The following is a 27,473-nucleotide window of genomic DNA, read 5'->3' as shown; positions in this document are numbered from 1 at the left end:
TACTCCCATCATTGTGGGCAGAGGGGCTGACATATACGTACAGAGCATATTTAATCCGTTGAGGATGGACCAATCTTGCTTTATCACGCATTTCCCATAGACACCTGCCGGAGTATACTTGGGACTAGACTTCAGTGGGTTAAAGTGACTACACAAAGACAGATTGATGTTAGACGCCTTTGTCTGAGGACAAGCATGTCTTAGACCTGCGCTTCTCAACTAGAGGGCCGTGAAGCTCTCGCAGATTGGCCGCGATGTCGGTCAAAAATTAAATAGAAAAGATTAATATGTGATCTAACTGGACCTCAAACATTTTTCGTTTTTTTTTTTTTTTTTTGGGGGGGGGGTTTGGTGAGGAGTCAAAGTGGACATCGGTTGAAAAGGATAAAAAAACACAGTCTTAGACCATTATGGTAGGACTCTGCGGGGTCAGATAATCAACTGGTAAGGTTCGTATGGCTGGTACTCATAGAGGAGGTTCCAATGATGTCATCAAGTCAAGGCTCAATTTGCTGAGGGGCAAAAACTGCATATGGGGGCCCCATATGCATGGGCAAGAGCGTAAGCGTTACATCTCATGTCCCATCATCGCATATAATTTTATCAGGCCAGTCAGGCAGGCGGGTATGCAGTACGTACTGGAGCTCTTGTATGCACTTAAAGGGATGGACTAGTTTTGGTTGAGATGGGGATTGAGGTTTCCATGTTTTTTTTAGGATTATTTTTTGAGATAATGAGAAACCTCTTATGAAATATGGAAAAGCATATGATTCTAAGAGGAATTCAAAATTTATTTGATGAAAATCGGTTTTCATCTGGCCGAGATATCCAAAACAAAGCAATCCTAATAAAAGGTGGGACCCACCTTTTATTGGGATCACTGAGTTGTACCTTGCTTTGGATATCTCAGCCATTTCAGAACCCATCTTCATCAAATAAATTTTGAATTCCTCGTAGAATTGTATGCTTTTTAACATTTCATGCAGTAATTTCTAAGTATCTTGCAAAAAGTTAAAAGCTGAATTCTCACCTCAACCAATACTAAACCAATACTAAACCAATACTAAACCATCCCTTTAATACACACATGATTGTATTAACCCCTTAGGCAATGCATTTTGTGACACCACCGAACCTCGTCTACTCATTCCTGAGAGCGAGTACTAAGCTATGAGCGTGTAGGATGAGGTCATATGATATCTACCTGAGATATAGACATATAGGCCTATACTCTCTCAGGCATTCCATCTAAACTGAGGACCGAGCGTCATGAAGCAAACTTTCAAAGCTCTGATCCCGACTTTAGAATGAAATGCTTGATTGTGCTCATTCTCCAGTTTTCAGACTTATCTGGAAAAGGCAGCTAAAAAACAGGAAAAATCCCTATTTCGTTTCTCCATGGAAAAGACTTCTGAACAGAGAAAGACAAGTAAAACTGGACTGCCCAGGAGATTACCTAAATAGGATCAGTGATGCAAACAAAACAATCTTCCAGGATCAAGAGACGTATATATAAAGACTGTATGCTGATAGGCCCTATCATCATGCAATGAACCAGGCTACCACTGTGCACATATTATACTTGCCAACCTGGCACACGAAGGGATAAATAGTTGCTTGAAAGGAACATGAAACAACGCTGAGGGCTTTTGTGGACTGATATGCTGTGAGTTACTAGTAGCTACAATTGGGTGATTTCAAGTTCGGTGCTAGTGCTAGTGCTAGTGCTATCTCAGCACTAGCACCGGCGATAAAACCGAACTTGAAATCACGTCGGTGTTGGGAGTTGACCTCAAAATTATGACGTATTTCCGGTTGCTGGTGCTGGGCTCGGTGTTGAATGTCGTCTGCTGAACCGAGCTCCGCCGATTGTGTTAGCGATTTACGTGCTTTTTCTCCATTGACTAACACTAGCCCCTAGGGATTATCATTTTCGTCATTTCAAGTTCGGTGCTGGTGTTAGTGTTGCCGTGCGAGACCCGTAATCACTTCCGTAATAGATGCACGTTTTATGTGCAAAGTCTATGCTAATGCAGTGGTCACCCACGTAAAGAAGACGAACACTCCAGACATGGCTATATAAATCTGAGCCTGGGAGCAAAATTAAGATTGTTGTATTTTGGGGAATAGATCAAATTTGTGGCATTTTAATCAGTCTTCCTCGTTACTGTGTCTAAAGCTAAGCAGTTTTGGCTACATCTTTTTAATATTTGACTGTAATCACCCGCCATCACTTTTATTGTCGCGCTTTTCCCGTGGACTTCGCGGTGGTGCAATTCCAACACCTAGTGCTGGGTTATCAATAATTTTGATCGGTATCGCCTCGTTAATCTGACCGTCGGTGTTGGAGCTCGATTCAAGGCTGTTATTCGGGGCTAGCACTAGCACTAGCACTAGCACTAGCACCGAACTTGAAATCACCCATTGTGTACCTCCTGCCTCAATCTTTAACCCGTTGAGGATGAGTCCCGAGTATACTCGGGCAATTCCACGTGTCTATGGGAAATGCATGTTTTAGCAAAATCAAACCGTCCTCAATGGGTTAAGGTCTAGGAACGTTTGGACGCTTGCTAGTTGTTGTTTTTTTCTTACTGAAACATACTACTCAGCCATTTAAATCAACCAATTAATTCAGCTTAAATTTACCTTGAAGTGCCACACCGCCATCTTCATGTAGATAGATTGCAAAGTTTGACATGGTTTAGGGAGCTTTGCAGCCCATTAGTAACCTAGATTGGACAATTTCTTTTTAAATGTGAGGAGTCTTAGTGATTGGATGACATCCTCTAGGAGTTTGTTCTAACTGCCTACCACTCTCTGACTGAAGAAGTGTCTTCTTGTTTAAATTGCATGATAAATCCCATACATCACAGAAGCCGACCCTCTAACAACTGCATGTGTGTGGTGGATCCCTTAATTTACAGTTTTTTTTTGGTAATTTTTTGTTTGTTGGTTTGTTGGTTTGAAATGAAGTGAGATAAATAAAAAACATATTGTTTGAAAGCTCAGTGTCAGGAAAACTTCAAGATTTAATAAATCCAGAACATCAATGCTTGCAAATTTTCAAGTTTTTGTGGTGCGGAGTCTCATACTATTAGCGGATCATGGTTATTTTTATTTCATATCAGTATCGACGAGAAAATATGCCACTCTTATCTTCATAGCAATGTGAGTCTCAAGAACAGTATGAATCTTCCACTCACATGTACTAAAACTAGATCAAGGGACACTAATTGTTCAGGTTAAGTTCCTTGTCAAATCAATCAACAACAGCAAAGAAAACAAAGGCCCCCCCCCCCATGAAAAAAAAAATCAATCAACAGCTAGAAATGTAATCATCTCCAAAACCGATTAAAAGAAGTTTCTAATCGGAAATTCCTGTTTGGTGATTCCACGCTCATCAGGCTTTTTCCAGTACCAACTGTTTTATTGAGTTTGACCCTGCACTTCTCCCAAAATAGCTTATACCCTCCGATCAATCGCTCTATAGTAAGAGCTGTTTAATAGTAAAAAACATCTCATGGAAACTAGGTCACAACGATGACACTATATCATTTTTTGTTATTCATTCACCATATGATGTGCATAACATATGGAGTTCCTGAACTCATAATTTGCTACAACACAGGAAAATGCAAGTTGGGGGAAATTCCCTTTCATTTTTCTTTCTTCTTTTTTTTTTTCTTCTCTTGTTATATTGCACGCTCTCTTCTCTTTCATCGACAGAAAGTGCAGGAACTGCCCTACATCAAGTACCCATCATCAACAGAGGGCTTGGTAAAATTATCCCTGAACGTTTTTGCAAGCGAACTAAACCTTGAAGCTTGACTTCCTTCACAAAGTCTACTGCCAACGATCATTGTTGTGCTTTCCTGGGGTGATCTAGCAGGTAATTTGTAAATCATGGTCCTAGAGGTTGTGAGTGGGTGGGTGAGTGGGTGTGTGGTAACTTGCTGAATATTAGAAGAATTCTACAGCTAGAAGAAAGTGAACACATGGGAAGTAAGTGGCTACATTGTACCCCTTCCAGTAACTCTCTTGGCTTGGGCCAGGCTGGAGCTAGGTTGTAAAATTTTTAGTTTATGAATGGGTCGGTCCAAAGTGGCCCGCACCAGGCTCGGGCTATTTTGGCCCTGCTGTAAGCTTGCATCAGCAGCGGGTCAGGCTCGGGCCTGGTGCCGATGGAAGAGTATATGATCGATATCAGCCCTAGGCTCAGGCCAAAATTTCTTGCACGGTCAAAGGTCACAATTACAAATTGTACCTGGCCTTGCCTCTGTCGGAGCGCAAATTCAGTTACCATCATGGAAGTTATCCCTTACGTAGCCGAGTTCGTGAATGGGTCATTGTAAAAGTAGCGTGGCTCTGCTATAGTTACTGAACACAATTTCTACTGCTTGGTGCGGGCTAATTTATCTCGGGCCAGGAGCTGGCTAAAAAAGCATGAGTTACTGAAAGGGGTATAAGATGCCGATGGATACAACATCCTACATCCTCAGATTGCCATTGTACACAAAAAAAATGAGCTTCATGCAAATCCATCAACTCATAATAATTGGCTGACAAATGATTATTCTCATTTTGTTGTTGTTGTCTGCTGAGAAGATGGTTCTTGAATACAGATGAAATGTGTGGAGCAAATAATGAATCTATATGAACATCACAATTAACCATCATGAAATTGCCGTTTTTCTAATTTGTGTTTGGTAAGTTTGAAAGCCAACTGTACTTTCTAGCATTTGTCTATGTGGGCTTTGATGACAAATTTGAGCATGTGTACAATTTCTGTTTTTCAAGCGTCTTGTTTGGTTTTTGCCCTTTTATCCCCCCCCCCCCCCCTTTACCACCATTGTTGAAAAACTCATGAAATAGATACAGGCCACCTTACACAGCAGGTTTGTTTATACTCTTGATCAACCCAAACCCACTCACACTTCATAATCAAAACAAATAAACATGTTTTTGGAGCTTTTCCAACATACTAATCCCTAAGCAACTCCAGACACAATTCTTTTCTTTTTCTCTTTGATGCAGACAGACAATTTCGACTGTCTCTTAGGATCTGAATACAATTGTGGTGCTGCAAATGCTTGCAGGTCTCTTGAAAAGGAAGCATAACATGTGTAGTATCAAGACCACAAAATTAAAAAAAAAAATTACTTTAAACAGTACTTTTCATTTCTTTTGTTGCAGTCTTCTTTGACGCAGGAGTAAAGTTCAATTCTTGTCACCTTCACCTTCTATTCCTCCAAATGGATGATTCACAAAAAGAACACCCAAAACAAACAAAATAAAAGCAACATCAACAACAACAAAAATGAGGGAGCTACAATATGGATGGAATATGAACAGATAATTGGAAATAAGTGAACATCTTACAAATGTCCTTAAAATCTTAACTTGAGAGTTGTTTTTAATTGTCCCTCCTCATGAAAAAAAGCATCTGACAGGCTTCTGAAGGTAATCACCTCAAAATAGCAATCATTATAATCATGTTGCAGCAACTGTTCATGAGAAAATCTCATCACTTATTCAGCAATTATTGAAAAATTAGTACTACTCCACTTCACTCAAGAGATGCCTCCATTAAGATGCTGCTTAAGATTCCTGCCACACACCATACTCTCACAAATTTCCTGTAACTTTGGAAGTCAATGCCTTCTTTAATACAAATTCATGAGAAATCATAAATTTGTCTTTTTGTTTCTAAAACATACACAAGTTTGGTATTTTGGGAGTCAAGTTTGCATGATGAAGACAGCCATTGTGAGCTATAGTGAATGCAAAATAGTCAGCTGCAGCATGATACAACTTCGGCATCTCTCAACATCCCTACAGCACTTGAAAATGCTCGTCTTTTCTCTCTTTTTCTTTAATACTCTCCCTTTCCAATCTTCCCTCATACTCAGCAATCCACACCATTACTTAAATGAAATCAACATTTGAAGCAGATAGCAAGAAGAGTGTGGAGAAACATAAAGAAATAAGAGTTACCAAATGAGAGCCACACTCTTTGCTGAAAAAAGAAGAAACAAACAAACACTTCTATTCTTTCAGGATGTTCTACCCCTTCCTCAAAGTGGACTAGTCCATGGCATGAATATTCACGACCAACTGGGATGTCCAATGCAAATTCATTCACGAATCTTCCGTGTAGGAAGTGTCCTGTCTTTCAGCACTTTCCTCTTTCCACCCTCTCTTTCATTTTCTCTCTCTTTGCTGGAATAGCACATTCTTGCTCCGCCTCCTCCTTCTTCACGCAACATCGGCGTAGACGATGATGTTACGGCCCCGCCTCTTTCGGAGTGGGTTGAGCCAGCAGATGATGCGACCGCGGCCGAATACATCGTGGAAGTTGTCCATGACTGTTTTGGTAACTTTGGGTCTGTGGAAACAAAGAATGGGAAAGTGGAGAAGGTTAATCTAATTATGAACATTTTTTTTTCAATTTTTTTTTTCTCCTTCCTTCTCTCCCTGGGGTTACTGGGATTGTCTAGTGTACATGATATGTATAATAATAACAACGAATAAAATGATATTCAATTTCATTATCACTGAAAGTTAAGAGGGAATAAACAGAGATGGGGCAGAAGAATTGGAATGATGAAACAATGGTTGAATATTTTTAAAATCCTTGTGAATGTTCTTTTTTTGAATAAACTGTGGAATGATTTATACCACATTTAGCATCTTTAGTAACAAAATATCATGCAAGTGACAGTGTTAAAGTGTTACAACAAAACCTTTTGTTCTACACAGTGGTGCAACTTGATTGGGTGCATTTCTGCAACAAACAATGGATATCTGTGTTTATACATATGAACACTCATACGCATTTGATTTTAATTCTTCTTAACACATGAACAATATGAGTAATTGTGCGTTGAAATGAATGGTAGAAAGTTTCAGGCAACCCCTACTACATATGTGACCCGCGACAACGGTTTCAGGCAAAAGTCGCAAGAGCAAATTCCCTGCTAGGCGGGGTACAAAGATTTTGACCATTATTTTTGTCGATTTAGGTTTTTTGCAGAAATCGAATCTTTGATATGTTTTCTACATCTACACTAAATTTCATAGCATAAGACTAAGTTTTTCCTATCAAAAATGGAATCTTAAGCACCCTATGTTGGATCGCACTCGTCAGTTTCGAGCTTCTTTCGAACGCCGCGCCAATATCTCCAGTGTTGCTACGGCGCAGGGTCTCGTATGCGATTGGCTGGTGCGTCGCATACATTTACATAATTCGGCTTTCGGAGACACCAGTTGCAGCGTGTGGGGAATGCTTTGTCCACGCGTGCACGATTACATGCTCCATTGTTCTTGCTATAGTGGTTTATACGCTCGCTCTGTAGTGCGTGCTCTTCGTTTGGCTTTTTGTCCAAACTATTCTACCGCAATGTTCGACAACGGAAGTGAAACAAAAATCGTGTAGCATGACATAATCGTGTGAAAAGAAAACTAAATATTCCCAAATTTGTCTACTTGAACATGTAGTAAGGATTGTGACAGCAGACTGACTCAATGGAAGGTAGATAAGAGGAAAGGAGCGGTCACATGTGACCAATTATATTCAAATACTACACGTCAAAATCGCGCCAAACTAACGAGTCGTGTTTGTTTGTTTTAATTTAAGCGATTCTGCTTTCAAAAGGGTCGCCAATTATAAAGACAAATCAACCACAATGAAAACACGATTTGTAAATGTGTGGATTCGCCACCGCTCCTGTTACATGTGTACACAGTCATGGCGTGTGGATGCCATTGCGTAATGCGTGAACCATATACGTCATGTACATGTACGTCATACGAGCAATTATCGTATTCGCCATCTTGAAAGACGTACTGGTAAACAAACCCGAGCGAAACGCATTGTTTTTCGGCTCCATACGCTGAGCTCCGAGGAAGGTGCCCGGGAAATTTGACTCTCTCAGTGAGCCAATCAGAAGGCGATGTGGTTGCTAGAGGCGGGGCTTAACATCGATTGGCACCATCGTACGGATGGGTGATTCTCCCCTCGCATCGCCGCTCGGACATTGTCTTTGAGAAAGAGGTGAATCTTCAAAGCCTGTTTTCTCGTAATTTTGTCAGGCTAACAACTAAAAAAGTGCATTTTATTTCTCTTTCTATGCCCACTTATGGTGCCGAAGAATACAAGTGTTTTATATCAATGCAAAGCTTAGGAAATGGGCAATGTGATTCAGTGAAAAAACGAATTTTCAAAATTCCCGACTTTTGCCTGAAACCGTTGTCGCCAGTCACATATTTCCTGTACTCACTGAGCTTGAAACGTACAATACATCTGACACAGACCCCAAATTGTGCTTACATCCATTCAGATCTCATACACATCTGCGATTGTATTCACTGCAGTCATCATTTTTCCCCACATGGTGGTGAGTCCAATATGATTTGACAAACAAGGTACACAAGAAAAGTAAAAAAAAAAAAAAAATTAAAGGCATTTATGTATTCCACAATGCACCGATTTCTTGGTATTAATCTTTAAACGGACCATGTATGTCTGAACATAATAGTAAGTGGATATTCAGGAAATAATCTAAATAGGAAATAATTTTAATAAGTGGTCATGTGGTTTTATAGCACCCTGCCATTAGCAAGGATCTAACAGCATCTGTGGTTTTAAAGTTACCAGTCACATCACAGACCGACCACAGCATTTTTTTTTTTTCAATGATATTTGACCCCGTTCCACTTTCACACCACCTTTCACGCCCTTTCATTGGTTCCTTGTGGATCACTGCAGCTTGGGCCATGTGCTTGGGTATAGACTCACAGCAGAAAATGACATTAGGAGGAACAAGAAATGCTGTTAACACCAGCTAGACTATCTCAAAAGGGAAAGCCCCTAAGGCAGTTTAAAGGAACACATCAGTCCAACTCTCATGCAATGATTGAGGGGTAACACCTTCTGGTAAATACATAGCAGAATGATTTTTTTTTTTTGAAAAAAAAGAAGAAGATATAACTGTAAGTACTTTCATTTCTTTGAGGGAAATTTACAGCACATATATCTGTGGATTTAGAGAAAGCAGAAAAATTAGTAGAACTCATCAGTGACGTTTGTGGAAATTTGGACAATCTGTTCAAAAGTGACGAATTTGTAAGTTGTTGTTTTTTTTATCAAATCCATCTTACTTCATCAGTGGTTGGGAAAGATAAAATAAAGTGTTTCATTGAGGACGAGTCCCAAGTATACTCGGCAAGTGTCTATGGGAAATGCGTGTTGTAGCAAAATCAGCCCGTCCTCAATGGGTCAATGTGGTACTGCAATAGGAAATGAGAATATTTGTCCCAAAATTTCATGTATGAAATGAACATATTCCCTAGACCTTTTATCAAATAAATATACATATATGACATTATTTGATAATATTTTCTCTACCTTTTGAAGGAGATAAGTCAGGTTCTCTTTCATTATGCTTAAAAAAAATGTAATTCTCTTTTTGATTCCTTTATATTGTGATTCTATTGTAAAATAACAAACTTCTGTGAAGACAGAGCATATGGCTTTGACAAACTTTCACAATTTGAACTTTAAGACTGCTCAATTTTGCCCCCTCCCCCCCCCCCCCAAAAAAAAAGAAAAAAGAAAGAAATGATGCAATCTATCCATGGGTGAATGTCATGTCAGAGGTTAATTTTTTGTTTGATTTTTGTTTTATTGTCGTTGTTGCTGTTTAAAATGTGTTACAAGGGAAAAAGTCCTTAATCATTAATCACTGTGTGTGTGATGAGTGCTTGTTAATGAAGATGTAAACATATGTACAGGAAGAGAGGTGTTTAACCTGTTGAGGACGAGTCTCAAGTATACTCGGGCAGGTGTCAATGGGAAATGCGTGTTGTAGTAAAATCAGTCCCTCCTCAACGGGATAAAAAATATGTAGTTCAGACTAATACCTACTGTGTTTTTCTATCAGACATATTTCAACTTTATTTTTATGATTGATATGTAACAGAAGGCTGATTAACCACACTGTTTGTTTTTCTGAAGGCCACAGTTTGAAGAATAAAAAAGAAAGTTTTGAATTTTTTTCCCAGACCCATTATATTTTGAGCATTACACAGTAAAGATCATAACTAAAGAAACTTTTAACATGAAGAGAACAAGTCTTGCAAAATCACACAAAGTGAGTTGGCTTGGTGGGATACACAGAAAAGACAGCTCTGACTCAATTCTATGTGAAACTTGATTAAACGGAGATCATAAGAAATGAACAACTTTAATCAAAGGACTAATGCTTGCCATTTTGAGACCCCTATTCTGAGAATCTCTTGATGGGGGGGGGGGGAGGGGGCTGGGACAGGGATGTCTGGACAAGAGAAACAAAGAAAAGGAGAGAGGGAGAGGGAGAGAGAGAGAGAGAGAGATGGGTAGAGGGAGAAAAAACAAAACCAAACCAAACAAAAGCAGCAATTTAATTCATGTACAAAGGGTTGAAATTATCTCAACTAGTGCTTGGTGACCCTTTTGTCCCCCCCCCCCCAAAAAAAAAAGGGACAAAAGGAGAAAGGATCTGAGACACAGTCTGGAAATTTAATTCAAAGCGACCTCTTTTTTTCCCCCATATTTGCGGAGGCGTATCATCGGACAAAAGCAAAACCAAGAGTGATCAGCATTATCCCGAAAAAGTGTGGTTGTTTCCCCTAAAATTGCTAAAAATATTTCCAGGTCTCAAAATTGCGGCAGCCCGAAAGGCGCGCAAAGCTACAACGAAAGGCTTTTATCTGATTTCCCTGCATAAACAGAAAAAAGAAGGTTAAAAAAAAAAAGCTTTGAAGTTCGCGGCTCATGAATGAAATAAACCCTCAACAAATTTTTCTCCCGCCGCCTCAGGCTACGCATGTACGCCCTTTAGTCTTTTGATTTGGAGAACGGGAACATTACAGTGGATTTTTAATTGGAGGATATGGTGTCTACCAGATGGATGTGTAGATACAAGAGTCGAGAGATCACGCAGAGTACATGGGTTATTAGACTAATTCAATAGAGGAAATCAGTGACATTGATAAATCCACAGATAAGGGCCAATATTGAATAATACGACAAGAATCTTCAAATACATATCATCCTATTCGTTGTTGACGATTATTTACGATTCAAAACTTCCACGCTCAGCAGTCTATGACTGGCTCCATCAGGAGAGAAAAAAAAATCTAATAAACAAACAAAAACACACACAAAAAACCCCCAAAAAACAACACTTTCTCCAGGACACCAATCGTCTTGAGAACGTACAGGCACTAGTAAGATCATTTTGACTTTCAATAAACCTACCACAGTTTCACTGATGTGACAGCACTTGAAAGAAACTTAAAATAAATTGTTTGGGATCACAAATTAATGAGGGTTCAATCATAATCCGGGTCACATAGATGATTAAACAAAGAAGAACAAAAACAAATGGAAATCAAATAATCTGGTAATTCTATGAATCCTTGAGGACTGCACAGTTCATCTAACAGAATCATTCACTTCTAGCAAGTTTACTTATTTACTCATTCATTACTTTTTACGATCGTCAATGACAAAACTCTGTGGACCTACAATGGATGTACATGTAAGTACCAGGCTATTCTGTCCAACTTTGGTCTCAAAAAAAAAAAAAAAAAAATGCAGGAAAATTTGTCATCCAGAGTAAAAGGATATTTTTGATGTTCTTACTTTAAGAAAGCATGTCTAATGAACATTTGAAATGCAGCAGCAATATCACGAGAAGAAGAAGAAGAAGAAGAAACTAAGAGCCATCTGAATTTTGGGAGTTTAATGCTAGTGGTGACATAATTAATCAGAGAACTGACTTGGAGTGGTTCAGAGTATACCAATTAATCGACTGGAAACCTGGATAATGCTTTACAAAGTTTATGGTGACTTTAAAATCTCACAATGAGTAGGCTAAAGATGTAGACCTGTAAATTCTGACATTCAAGCATTGGCAAACCTTTTCTGTTATTGTTGTTGTTTGGAGCATATCTGAATACCTCAAGGACAAGTTCACCTTCATAAACATAAGGATTGATAGAATGTAGCAATATTAGTAGAACACATCATTGAAAGTTTGAGGAAAATCGGACAATCCGTTCAAAAGTTTTGAAGTTTTTGTGCTGTCACCGCTGGATGAGAAGACTACTGTAGTGTATGATGTCACATTTGTACAACAATATAAGGAAAATATAAAGAGAATTTTACAAAATTTCATCTTTTGAAAAAAGTACACATTCCCATAACTCGTTACTGACATACATTATGGGTAATATTATTCCCATTGCCTTTAGAAAGAGGCAAGTCAGTGCTCTTTTATTATGCAAAAAAAAGTGAAAATATGGTGAATTTTCTTTACATTTTCTTTATAATGTTGTACTCATATGACATCACGAGCCTTAGTAGTCTCCTCATCCAGCGGTTCCAACACAAAAATTTTAAAAATTCATAACTTTTGCATCGATTGTCCAATTTTCCTCAAACTTTCACTGATGTGTCCTACTAATATTGCTGCATTCTCTCAATCCTTATGTTTATGAAGGTGAACTTGTCCTTTAAGTTTTAGCGGTCCTGTTTACCTCTGGGAACAGTGATTTTGAAAATGTTCAAGATATCACATTTGAGGCATATGTGTAGGTCTGCTGTATCAAAAAACATCCTACCATATAAAATTTTTGCAGTAAAGCCTAAAATATAACGAGATATCAGTATTTTTCTCATTAAACAATAACCGTAGATGGTTTTTAAATAGTCGGGCAACATTTTTATTATAACTATTGTTCACATTTTGTCTATCTAACAATACTTAATATTGATTGCATGGATTCCAATTTTAACAGTGGTTGTTTCTATCCCAAACTCACATTTTAGAACTAATTTTAAAGCACTAATACTTGGTTTTTCTTTCATCTGCAAATGGTAAATTATGCCTTTAATCAATTGAGTGTTGCTGTTACACTGTCATTCTTACTCAAAGAAAAAATCTCTGGTTGGGCTATAAAGGTCTCTCAAAGATCAAGTGCTGCGACATCAGGTCTGGAGCGCAGGATGTCATGAAATTTGACTACCTCCATAATATTTTCTCTGTTTTGTAAGTGAAGTCTAAGTCAAATCACTCAGATGGCTTTTAAGTACTTGAACTCTTCAGTGTTAAAAGGAAGAGGAGGGAAGGGAAAGGAAGGTCCATTCTACACTACAAGCACAGGCATGGAAATGCTTGTGTCAAGTAAAAGGAAACATTCCATTATGCTTCAGACTATCATGAAATGCTCTATTTTCACACAAGAATGCAAATCACACGGTACAGCAGCAATATCAGTTAAGTAGTAGCTTTAACTATGATTATCTATGCTAATCAAAATCATTACAACATCAAAACAGTGATAAAAGACATAATACATTTGTACAAACCTATGTTCACCATTTAAAAACTGAAATGACTTCAGAACTAAATATCAATGAATTCTTAAGAGCATTTTCAAGAACGATTCCTACCTTTCTAAAACAAAACACTGAAGAGTTAAATTAAAAAAAAAGACAAATTAATGAAGTCTGATTCATCTAGAGATAGCAGATTTGACATTGACTAATTTTTTTCATTTTTTTTTTAGTCTTTGAAAGATTTCCAGCGTCCAAGATTGTTTCAAACTGAGGAGTTTGCTTACTTTAGCTGTAAGACATAATAAAGCTTACAAAAAAAAAGAAGAAAAGAAAGCAGAGAACATTACACCTGAAACTTGTAGAACCCACCTCAACAAGGCAAATTTAAACCAAGCGTAATACGCTGGGGAGCTATAGGGCTCCTTCGTGCACAACGAAGTGGTGTGTATTTCCTGCAGGGATTGCTTTGAGGGATTTAGCCTCAGCTTCAGACATGTCATAGAAACATCTGTCTATTTATATTTTTCTCCCTGCTGCTAGTTTTCATTTGTTTTATCATCTTACTTGTACAGTATATTTCATATTTATCCTTCCAAGTTGATTTCTATCCTTTGGGTTTATGTCAGGTTTATGTAAGCTTCAGACCACATGAGCATTGAGAATTAAACCGCTGAGGACGGGCTGATATTGCTACAACATACATTTCCCACGGACATTTGTCCGAGTATACTCAGGACTCATCTTCAACAGGTTAATAGGGGTTTCTGGGTTATGAACAGTGTACTATGGCTTTCTGTAGTTCAGTCGGCAAGAGCACCAGTCTAGCAATGCTGAGGTCTCCAGTTTGAATCCCGATGGAATCTCATTTTCCTTGCTCATTTTTTCATTTATAAAGAAAGGCTTCAGCAAAAACCTGAAGAAAAATTTAGACTACCGCCCCCCCCCCCAAAAAAAAAAAAGTGAGCTGATGACGATGTGACTGAGGAGAAAGGTGCCAAAGGCCATGTAAAAAAGATGACGAATAAATAAATCAATAACTACGTAAATGGAGAGAGAACTGTTAAAATGGAGAGTATTCAGACAAAGTTGCTAACATCCACTGGCTGTTGCAGTCACTTGTCATTCTACAATGATGACACAAAACTCTTCTCGTTATCCAGCTTTCATTTCCTTCCTCAAGTGGAAGCAGCAAGAAGAAGAAGAAAAAAACAACAACATCCATTCATCACAAATATCCTAAAATAGTTTCTCCACAAACTGCCCAGCCCCGGGAGGGGAAAAGCATCTACTACTGTACATCAAGAGGTACTTGTGCCAAATAATATGCAGGGCAAGGGGTTGTAGGAAGCCAACATACATAACATTGATGTCATTTGACTGGTTTACTATTATTATAGCGTGGACTCACTAAACAAAACATGTGTTAGGTTCATACTGAGCTGGCTTCAATTCAAGTTGACTGTTTAATGAATGTAGTTAATGGCCTGTGTGAATGAATTCAGCAGGCCATGTGAACATAGTTAGTTGTCTATATGAATCTAGTTTATAATTCATGTCATCACAGTTTAGCCATGGTTCAAGTTCAGGTTTAGTAGAAGAACTGTACCTGTCCACATACATGTACTGTATGCTGTACTCTGTGTAAATGTTATTGTTTTGTTATCTGTTACTATTGTATGTGCAGGGCCCCAAGGAAGAACAGTACCTGCCTACTGATTGGGCTACCTTATTGAAATAAGACTAAATAAATAAACATATAATAAAATAAGCTGAACCCCTTAACACCTTAAATTGTTTACCCACTGTTACCTCATAAAAAAGTCTCATGTAGGTACCTAAAGTGTAGGCCTACAGTAGGCCTGTCATGTTTGCGGTCCACCATGATCAGGCTAGTTAGCATCGTGGGCAGTAGCTGCACTTTTAGCTACTTACTTCAAAATTTTGCACCAATGCTTGCTAAGCATGAAACAGGCATTATTGCATATGGCATAATACATATATTTGCAAAATTTCACTGTCAGGTGGTATTCATTGATAAAAACTGTGAGACTTAACTTTAATACCATCATATGATCATGGTCAAGGTTTAAGAGATAAAGCTCCTGGAAAATTAGCTTGTATGAAAACAGGTGATTCCCGTTAAAACAAAGATCCTTGGGACGAGCTGTTTTCTTTTGTTATATTAAAGTTTCGTTATAGCTGATCAAATAAAGTGTATAAAGTTATGCAGATGATAACTTTTGGACCTGAATCTTTACTTCATTGCGATGAAATTCTATCATAACCTTGTTCGTTATTTACAGGAGTGCGCTGTAGAAGCAGTAAAATTGCAGGAACAGGTTAGCAAGAGTTTGGGCAATTTCCGACGAAAACTCAGAAGGTTAAGATTCTTTGCTGATGCAATCAATCAAACACAAATTGGCAATTCTTTGCTTTCACATACACGGTCACCCTCAAGTGCTCTGTACGGTAAAATAGAAAATCTTAATTTTCCCATCAAGTAAATGTCCAATCGTACATGCACCCTTAATACAGAAACAATGTAAATATTTTTTTTTTTTTACGCAACCCCTGCAAGGAAAAAATATATTCCATCATCAATAACTGGAAAAGGAGAAATTCTATGAAATTTCATACACATGGCACATGGAAGGTGGGCTCAGATGATACATCATTGGGTTGCCAATTTGCACTTCACTAATTACAATTTAAAAAAAAAATCTTAACTTTCTGAGTTTCGATCAGAATTTGTCACTCTCAGTGTCAGTAATGAGTCAAGAGAATGTGTACTTTTTTCAAACGATGAAATTTTGTGAAATTCTCTTTATATTTTCCTTTACTATATATTGTTGTACGCATGTGACATCATACACTGCAGTAGTCTTCTCATCCAGCGGTGACTGCACAAAAACTTCAAAAATTCATAACTTTTGAACGGATTGTCCGATTTTCCTCAAACTTTCAATGATGTGTTGTACTAATATTGCTACATTCTCTCAATCCTTATGTTAATGAAGGTGAACTTGTCCTTTAAGTTTCAGGATGGACTTCCCCTTAACCCATTAAAGACTAGTCCTGAGTATTCTTGGGCTGGGGTGAATGGGAAATGCATGTTATAGCAAAATCAGTCCGTCTTTAACAGCTTAACCCATTGAGGATGGGCTGATTTTGCTACAACATGCATTTCCCATAGACACTTGCCCGAATATACTCGGGACTCATCCTCAATGGGTTAAAGGAGCAAGTCAACCTACAGTTGTCTCATCAGTGGTAGCTACCATCGATGGTTAGGTCACCATGTGAACACAGCTGTAGATTTTATATTCATGCTGAAATTAAAGGACAAGTTCACCTTCATAACCATAAGGATTGAGAGAATGCAGCAATATTAGTACAACACATCAGTGAAAGTTTGAGGAAAATTGAACAATCGATGCAAAAGTTATGAACTTTTAAAATTTTTGTGTTGGAACCGCTGGATGAGGAGACTACTACAGCTTGTGATGTCATATGCGTACAACAGTATAAAGAAAATGTGAAGAAAATTCGACATTTTTTTCCACTTTTTTCATATAATAAAAGAGCACTTGACTTGCCTCTTTCTAAAGGCAGGGGGAATAATATTACCCATAACATTTGTCAGTAACGAGTCAAGGGAATGTGTACTTTTTTCAATAGATACAATTTTGTGAAATTCTCTTTATATTTTCCTTATATTGTTGTACGCATGTGACACCATACACTGCAGTAGTCTTCTCATCCAGCGCTGACTGCAGAAAAACTTCAAAAATTCATAACTTTTGAACGGATTGTCCGATTTTCCTCAAACTTTCAATGATGTGTTCTACTAATATTGCTACATTCTGTCACTCCTTATGTTTGTGAAGGTGAACTTGTCCTTTAAGTTCACCTTTCCTCCTACATGTGAGGAAGAGAAGAATGAACTACTGGAAACATATGGGGAGAGAATGCAAGGGTCTCTTTCTTCAGACTAAATCAGGCTCTCACATCAACTTACTGCCTCTTGTTGGGAAGTCGTTCAGCAGGGCCCTGACTGAACCGTACCAATTTACAGAAAAATCACTGCGCAATGAATATGCAAATATATGATTTCTTATTTCACTTTAATGAAGTAAAAGCAGTGGTGATTATCACCACAAGCTGCTTTGAACCAAATGACACACATGCATGCACTTCTAACAAAGGGTCTGAATTGGTAGTCTATATCAAGCCTTCCATCACCCGGGCCTCCTGTCACGGACAATTACATAGACATCAGTGAAATGTCCCCTCCCATCCCACTTTCCCCCCCTCCCTCCTACCCCGCCCCTCCATCCCTGCTCCTCAACGAGCGGCCACGGGGAATTCCTCACATTATTGACTGTTTATTATTTACTGCTCAGTTATCTTGACAGTAAAGTTCAAGTGCTCTATGAACTTTTATCCCCTTCATCGATCCATATCTCCATCCCCTTATTTCAGTCTTCCCATAATCCAAATTGCATCTGTGGGAGAGAGGCCTGCCTTTTACAGTTTTGGTCCAGATGAGGCTTCAGGTTTTTAACCTTTTTTTGTGAGATGATGAAAAACCTCTTATGAAATATGAAAGAGAATGTAATTCAAAGAGGGAATCAAAGATTATTTGATGAAAATTGGTTTTGAAATGGCTGAGACATCCAAAACAAAAGGATCCTAATCAAACATGGGACCCATCTCTTTTTAAGGTCACATTGTTTTACTTTGTGTGTGGATATCACAACCATTTCAAAACTAATTTTCATCAAACAAACTTTGAATTCCTCTTGGAATTGTATGCTCCGTAACATTCATTCATAAGTGGCTTCTTAGTATCTGGCAAAAAGTTAAAAGTTCGATCCTCATCTCAGTCAATATTATACCATCCCTTTAACCCGTTGAGGACGGTTTGATTTTGCTACAACACGCCATTTCCCGTAGATGTTTGCCCGATTATACTCAGGACTTGTCTTCAACGGGTTAAAGACCAGGTAGCCGGGGACACCATGGAGAGGGAAGGCTGACCCAGTTCGGCTATAATCAAGAATTATGTATACAATGTTGTAGCTCTCACTAATCTCTCTGTAAGGACACACACAGCTGAAAAATCTCGACTTCAGTTGATCGCTACCAATGAGCATACACTTTGAAGAACACAAATTAGCTGATGCGCGGCTGACTGGGGCTATTTGTGGTCTTTGAATGTACCCGGTGGGCAGCGAATGAGTATGAATTCAGTAGGACCACCCATATGTTTCCCCCACGCTACTGGCTCTTTAACACTGGGGCCTCTTTTTGCAATTTTGGTCATTATCGAATCGAAAGTAAAAAAGTAAAAACAAAAATAAACAGAAAACAATGACATGACACGTGTACCCCACAGCTCCAATCAGCACGGGATGAAATTCTGTTTCCTGAGATTTTAGCTTGCTCATCTCCAGCCTGACACAACTTTTTGTCTTACATCTTGGCCATAAAATCCTCATGCATGATCCTATTATCATATTGTTGCAGAAGTGCAAAGATTACCTGCCCATCTCCTACAGAGCCACTGTATTACATACACCCTAGGGTGTGTTAGAGCGCTCTCCTAAAGCGAACTGTACCGTACCGCACCCGTGCCAGAGGAGCACTCGAACGCTCCTAAAGTGTACCGTACCGTACTGTACCAAGCCAAAAGTGGACCACTTCCCGATGTGCTCCAAAAGCGTACCAACATCACCTGAGACGCGCTGCCTTGACGCTTGATAAACAGCAGCAGCGGCTTCAGGGACAGCGCGTCTCAGGTGATGTGTGTCTTTTGCCTGAGACGCGCTGTCTTTGAACATGTTGTTGTTGTTTATCAAGCGTTTTGATTGTGAGATCATGTTGTTGCCAAATTTTTACCTCCACGAAATAATCCTTATTACTCTAAAATCTCGTTCTTCAAAATAATCCCCTTAATCGAAAAAAAGCTAAGACTATAATTTTTAAATCTTTTTAAGATAATAAAGATACCACTACCTTTGGAAATGAATGATGTTCCTAGGTGTACTGAGTTTGTACTTAGCTCTCTTTTGTATCGTCATGTAGGGTAGCCATAATGTGTCCATTTTTATCGCGCGCCTTCGTATCTTGTTATCTACTATCTTTGGTGGAAGTACAGATTTGCGCGCGTGCGCGCGCTCTGCAGTAAAATCGGTAAAGGTACGGTAACAACGGTACGGTACGGTAAAAGTTGTGCCAACGGTAAGCCCTCTCTTTACGTGAGTATTTTCCCAGTAGTCATGTCAGCTTTGCAACGGTTTTCAAACGGTAATGCTTGAATGAAAGCAGATCGGTAAGACAATATTTTACCAGTAAGGAACGGTTTTCCCGGTAGAGCATTAAGTTACTTCATAGCGGTAGTGTAGCATACTGTACACATGAATGTATGCCATTTATACATGCATAAAATTTGCTATATATGAATGACTGCAGATCTGACACCGTAACAGAACGCCTGATCACATTTATATAATCATATATAATAATATATATTCATATATTCACATATATTCATATATTCATAGTATGGACCTGTTGATCATTTGTGATTATTTGTAATTATTTGTAATTATACAGTTACAGACAAGCTTGATTTCACATAGACCATGTACAAAGTACAGCCGGGCCAAAGGCGGGGCCTAAGGCCGGACCCAAGGCCACGGGCCTTAGCCCAGAACCAGGGGCCCAGAGCCCAAGTGGGCCCAGGCCCGGGGGCCCGGTGGCCCGGTGGCCCAGGGGCTCACGGGGCCCAAGGCCGGGCCGAGGCCAGGAGCCTAAGTGCTGGCCCAAGGCAGGGGGCCAAGGCAGGGGGCCCAGCCAGGGGCCACCAGACTGAGACCACTATTAAAGAGTACCAGTCATGACTTGCTGTGATAATGATGTGACAGGCCTGTGCATACACATATTATGTAAATACACTGTACAGGGCTGTGCATATTATGTAAATACACTGTACACTAACTATACACAGCCCAGTCGCTGTATAAATCGCGACAGGGCTGTACCTGAGCAGCCCACAACACAGAGCAAACACAAAGCAAATTTTACGATTGCATTTAGTTTTGATACTTGACATCATTTTTTGTCACCTCAAACGCATCAAAGACAATCTTTATTAACGAGACTTCATACCGTACCTGTTTTCCTTGGGTTATTTGTGGGAATTCTGCGATCTGGGTACTATTCGCAAATCTAACAACATGTGAAAATATCAACTCCTGATCATGTAACCTGCATGTGTACATTTCTGTGTTCACTGCTGTATTCCATGAACATGAATTCAACAACTATTATATCCTGTAATATGAGCTGCCAGGACAAAACTCACATACGCTCTGATTCTGTATAGCAGTCACTTTCAAAGCAATGTATTGATACATTGCTTTGAAAGTGATTATTTCATTTTTTATATATATTTTGTCTCTAAATAATTGTATTTTTTAAGAAAAAAGCTAAAAAAAAATGGAATTTATGTAAATTTATGCAAATTAAGCAAAAGGCATTAATTGTTTTTATTTCTAAATGTGTCCAATAATCTCATTACCCTTGAAAATATCAGGTTCAGTACTTAAATCACTTCAAATGGGTGCGCTAGCAGTTCCAAGACCTTTCTTTGGAGTATAATGCCTCAGTAAAACATGGAGCTATTGACCCCCTATTCATTGGATGTGCTGAAAATGTATTTTAGGACATTTCTGGAAGATTTCGCTGTAATTCTTTCCTTATTATCATTTCCTTGTGATTATTTCATTTTTTATATACATTTTGTCTCTAAATAATTGTATTTTTTAAGGAAAAAAGCTTAAAAAATGGAATTTATGTAAATTTATGCAAATTAAGCAAAGGGCATTAATTGTTTTTATTTCTAAATGTGTCCAATAATCTCATTACTCTTGAAAATATCAGGTTCAGCACTTAAATCACTTCAAATGGAGAGTTTTATCCAATTTTTTGACAAAAGTCTAGAAGTTGGCGGCCATCTTGGATTTTGGCGGCCATTTTGAGTATTTCTTACTTGTGTGCTTGACACTCGAACCAAAATTGATCTATAGACAATTACCTTTACAATGGTACCAAAAATTAAACTTTTACATCAACTTGAACTGAAAATCAAAAATAACACATGCAAGGCCCCCACTATACCCAAAGTTCGTTGTAAAGCATGCGCGTATCATGCGCATACGTCACAATGCAAAGACATCATTCTCTTTGTTCGGGACAGCTGTACGTAGTTCAAGCGACAGGTGAATGACATTCTTGCTACAAACAAGCGTGACCTTTTCTAGAAATAACTCATGAGGTACGCTTTCTCCACAGAGCGCTCGAATGCTCCAAAACTGGCACAGTTCGGTACGGTACGCTTTGGTTCAGTTCGCTTTGGTTCGCTTTAGAGCGCTCGAACGCACCCCTAGATACAACAATTAGTGCCCCAAGAATCTTCCGCGCAAATTATGACAAACATTCACGTTGCTCGATTAGCAATATCAATGTCTTCTTGTGCCCACTTTTTTTTCCCCAAGCACTGCACCTGTAAAGCCTAAGCCCTTTTTACACTTGTGTTTCTTAACCCCGTACTTTCTCTGACCCAGGACATCGTTAATCCTGTACCAATTTTTTCAGCTTTTTACACTTGCCAATAAATACCGTACTAAGCTCTTGTCCTGGGCTAAAGAGAATACTGACCTTTTTACACTCAAGTGTAAAAAGCACTCTATTGTCTTTTGAAAGATAATTGTCAAGTGAAAGTGTAATCTTGAAGTTGAATATCATTTCTCCTTCTTTTTTTTGACAGTATTCTGTACACCCACATAAGCTTCTCTGTTGTCATTTTTTTTTTTCTTTTTTTTTTTGTAGTGGGTTTTCTGTTTGGGACTGTATCTGACCCTGACCCCAGATGCTAAACATACCACTTTTCTGTCCTCTGCCTAATTTCTGTGGTTGCGTTGTTTGTTTGTGAAAGCAGGTAATCAAAATCTTTTCCAGTTGGCTGCGCTACTTCACCACATGGCTATTTTCGAAACAAAGACACGAAGAGAAAAGACAGGAAATATGTGATTTCCTCGATGTAGCATCATGAATTAGGGCTGAAATGCATGTGCAGCCTTGTAAGTCATTATGAAATATAGTACATGTATGTCAAAGACACACAAGTTTTGTTTTTTGTTTTTCCTTCCGACTAAAGCCAGTTTTAACAGAACCTCTCAAACCACAGTTCCCATGACAACGTCCGGGCAGTCTCTTTTTAAACTGCCTGTTTAAATGGTCCCCGCAAAATGCTGCTCGGAGGTTGGCGTGGTAGCTTTTGCCGTATTTTACTCTAGCTACATTGTAGAAAGGGTGATTACCCCGACACTATCCCGACATTACCCCGACATCTCTTCGACAACCCTTCTGTATAAACGTTCTCACGGTAACACTCTTCAGGGGGGTGTTTCATCAATGCTTGTCAGCGCCGACAACTGTCGGCGCTGACCAATTTCAGCAAAATCCTTGGTTTTGATTGGCTGAGATGCTCTGGTCACTGACTGTTACTATGGTGATTCAAGTTGTCAGCACCGACAAACGTTGATGAAACACCCCCCTGGTGCACTCAAGACTCATGCTCAATAGTCCAAACAGAATGACACATCGCTAGCCAATCACGTGCATGGATTGTATTAAAACCACACCCCCCCCCCTTCATGCATGAACAGTTCTCAAACAGCAGTTGATACGAATGCACAAATGAGTGAGCTGATGATGTCATCACCTCACAATTTTCAATTGATCATGTACACAAAAAAAAAAAAAAATCCTCATGAAAATTAAGTTCTGTTGCATTAAAAATGTAAAACAAAATGTTACTCATGACTATTATAACTTCAAAATAATGATTAGTCACATATTATATAATGATATGAGATTGGGCGTAACTGCATTTGAACAAAAGAATACACACATTTCAAAATTATATGTACAAACTATAAGGCAAGTTTTGAGGCAATGACATTATTAATTCACTTATTTGCAGATTCATAATGACTGTTAAAGGACAGAATTTGAAGAACTTCATAACTTTCCCATTTTTTTTCTTACTCTTGGTCAATTCCAGCGTAACGGACATGACATTCAGACCACTTTTGGGGGATTCAAACCATCACACAGTGAAATTGGGAGTCTCCAAAAGATTCTAATTGAGTTTATCAGACACATTTAAGTATATGTAACATACACAGAAAATTTCATGGAAATTTATCAAGTGGTTGTTGAGAAATTGCATTTTTAGCGAGCGTAACGGACATGACACAAAATGGACAAGGCATTTTGATCTACTTACCATTATGAAAATTCCTGTGAATTTTTGGATAAGATGAAGCTGGTTTTGGTCTTGATTAAACCTTTAGGTCATGCTTTACTCATAAAGTCCTAATTTAGAGTAGTTTTACTGTTCATTCTTTTTTAATAGTTTAAAATATTGCGTAACGGACATGACACTTCGAGTGTAACGGACATGACAGTTTTGTCCACTTTTTTTAAGCTAAGAGAATTTTTTTATTACAAGGTATAGGAGATATTCAATTGTTGGCATAGTAAGGTTAGAACATAGGGACACACATCATAACTGCAATCATGTAATATTTCTTATATTTATATCATTTTAGAGGGGTTAGTCTTTTTATATTTTTAAAAAACAAACAAATATAAAACAAATTCGCTCCTGCACCAGCTAGCTACAATTAGTGAGTTATTTCCAGTTACTACCACCCACCATAGCAAAACAGGACATATTACTATCTTATACTATGGTTATTTTTTTCTTAGTGGCCTAATATTTGATACTTAATATTATACACTAGCGTAACGGACATGACACCCTTGTAAAGTGAACCATATTTTCACTTCTTTGTTTAAATATAAAAAGATTAAAATAACTGCACTCTGCTAACTACATTATGTTCTTGAACAAAACATCAAAAAGTCCTTTCATTTCAGGTTTCAGTGATCTAACAGCTACTCTAAAGCACATGGAGTACAATGCCCAGAGTACCACAATGGCATACACATGTACAACACAGAAGACCATGTCTCCATGTATGCGGATAGGCAAAGAAAACAAAATGAACCAGATCTGTATGAAATAAAAAGTTTGAATACAACATCATTAAAATGCACTCAGGATTGCATCAATTTTTATGCAATGAAACAGGACCACAAAACTGTTTGGTACGATTATCAAATTAGTGTTATCATCTGAAAGAAATAAGGTATGTTTATTTCATTTCTGCAAAGTTCTTTCTTTTGGCATTAATGTCATCCTTGGAATAGAATCATCCTCTGTTATCAAATCTTGGATAGACTATTGTTAAAACTTCCACTGCTACAATGTAGTACCAGTTCTTTATCATTGTCAACAAATGCTTTCCTTTCTTGGCTAGATGTGAATGATCAAGCCCCCTTTTTTTCTGAGAATTTTCACAACATATTATCCATTTCCATGTCGAGTGGTCACCTGGGCAACAAAGTATTTCTTGTTTTCTTTACGGCAAATTCAACTCATACAAATTGTATAATCAACTTATTGCTTGCTTCTAAAGGCATTTCTTGAGGCTTGCCAGAGTGGTGTACTGGTTACATTATTCTCACCAGCTTGTGAGAAGGACTAGTTAAAATACTGGATGCTTTCCCTACCAACTGGTTGTAACTGATTATACAGTGTACCTTACAGTGGATAAACATCTTCTCATAGCATCTCAAAATTGTGCTTTTTGTACGATGCTGTGTGCTGTCATATATACCAGTATATCCCTTGGCATAGAGGTACATCTAGTTTAGTTGTATTGATGAAATGGATAGGCAGCATTCAGACCGACTTTCTCTGACGACAGAGCTTCATGACTTTCAACATGCTTAATAAAGCAAACAATTCCATTCTCAGCCCTCTTGGCAAGTGATATCTCATTAACGTGCCACTGAAGGTGTAGATTTATAGAGTCATAGAGATGAGAGAGGTACATGTATGGATGCAGCACAAACTTTTTTTTTAAATTATGAGGCAACACCATCATTGAAGACATTGATGCTGGTGACATTTGGATACTGCTGTATCATCAGTGATCATGCTCGTTGGATACACAAGGATTCATTTGTGCAGGAGTTCCTGGCTGTTGTGTTGACTCCATGGTGGATATGTGTTAAATGTGGTCTACAATGTTCTTATATGTAGAAAGTGCTCATTTTAAGTATTAAAGGGAAGGCAAACAGTGAAAACTCCATTGTCTAAATACTCCTTGGAATGACAGCTGCTGTTTATCAGTCAGGATTACAAGAGGTGGGAATGGATCAAACCGGTGTAACAGGGTACCAAGATCATCTGAAATCAACAGTCTTCCAGTGGCAGAAAGCAAAGTCTGCTTGGTTTTGTTTTATTGAGTGATGTGGAGACTTAATTATTATACTGAAGTATAGAAATGTCCTACTATCCTCAAGCAATTAAAACTAATCACCACCCTGTTTCACTGGGCCACAGTGTTATTTCTGCCACTTGTCTTATATGAGGTGTCATGTCCGTTACGCAAAGTGTCATGTCCGTTACGCCATTTACAGGAAAACTAGAAGTGGTATAGAAAAGTGGTTTCCACACATGCTAGGGGATTCAATCCTAACATAGAAAATGAATTTCCAGCAACTTCACACTAATTTCCTCTTGGCTATGAAAACTTATAGTAAAAAACGTAACGGACGTGACACTTCAAATGTTATAGAAATCACACAACTTTGAGGATCAATGGGTCAAAAAATGATGAAAGCTAAGTAAGATGGTTGTGATTTTCTTTCGATATATATACTGGACTATAATTTAAAAGCTGAACAAGGCCTCTAGGACATATCTGGCCTTCTTTAGAGACAGGAACACTAAACTCTTAGAAAATAGCCAAATTTTTGTGTCATTGCAACATATCATACAGTATTTTCATTGACTGAGAAAAATACCAAATTTTGTAATGACAAAGATGCGACCAGTGAAAAATGAAAATATATATGTTACTTTCTTAGAATATTTGAGAACTTAAGTGAAACTCAAAACTTCATTTTTTCACTAAAGTGAACATTTCTCATGGAATTGCCCTATTATCAAATTTTCACATTTATGCTTGTAAAACATTATTCTTTCTTTTCAAACTGACTTTTAACCCGTTGAGGACGGACTGATTTTGCTACAACACGCATTTCCCATAGACACCTGCCCGAGTATACTCGGGACTCGTCCTCAACGGGTTAACAGGTCCACATTTGTCCTACAACAGCCATAATAGCTTTATAACTGAGCCATCACCCCCACCTGTTATACAAAAAAAAGTTTCAAAGTGTGATGAGTGAAGATATACCTCAGGCGTATAGCATGCCATGTGAGGTGCACGCAAAGTGGCATAGATCTCTTGACAATAGCATATTCTAATGTGCATATGCAATGTCAAATACACCCATCCAGCAATGAATTGCATTCTAGCTCTTTGTGTAGCATACAGAAACGTTAGAGGCAAGCGCAGGACCCCTGTTAAATATTCTGCTGCTTGCCAGCATAAAATCCATATGGCATATAATCATTCACCCGACAACGTTTTACCCATCTGCACCCCCAAACATCACAAAGTTTCCAAATTTAGACACCAAAAGCAATGATCGGCGGGCAAAGCTACAAAACCAATGTCTTGGCCTCGCATTGATATTACACCGCGGCATGCAAATCACGTGCAAACCATCATCATTGCCATGACAACCGGCAACAATCTCCCTGGATGCCTGCTCCGTGCTCTGTTTCTAATTTAGAGGTACGCTTGCAAAGTGTCACTAACCTCACAATCACAAACTTATGATCACGCATGAGTGCCTTGTGATCAATTAGATTGTGGGGCCAAGACATCACTACCCTTGCTATGAGGTAATTCTGATCTAAATTTGGACGATTGATAATCAGCCTCATTGATTGATAGGATGCCTAACAAGTGGGTGATGATGATGATGATTGTACTTCAGGGGATCGGATAAGAGCTGGATGGTTATTGTCAGT

The 27,473-nt window shown here is 38.5% G+C and overlaps 1 protein-coding gene across 1 annotated transcript in view; it reads right to left on the bottom strand.

The window, feature by feature from the left end:
- Positions 1-5,427: 5,427 nt before the first annotated feature.
- LOC140237309 (palmitoyltransferase ZDHHC21-like) overlaps positions 5,428-27,473 on the bottom strand; it is a 57,033-nt gene continuing 34,987 nt past the window's right edge. The window contains exon 8 of the mRNA XM_072317246.1: positions 5,428-6,385. Within this exon, the coding sequence (XP_072173347.1) occupies positions 6,256-6,385 (130 nt within the window). The 3' untranslated portion in view covers positions 5,428-6,255. The remainder of the gene's footprint in view (positions 6,386-27,473) is intronic.

The sequence above is a fragment of the Diadema setosum genome, chromosome 13 (genome assembly GCF_964275005.1).
Source record: "Diadema setosum chromosome 13, eeDiaSeto1, whole genome shotgun sequence".
In the NCBI taxonomy this organism is placed as follows: domain Eukaryota; kingdom Metazoa; phylum Echinodermata; class Echinoidea; order Diadematoida; family Diadematidae; genus Diadema; species Diadema setosum.
This window is presented reverse-complemented; position numbering and strand designations above follow the sequence as displayed.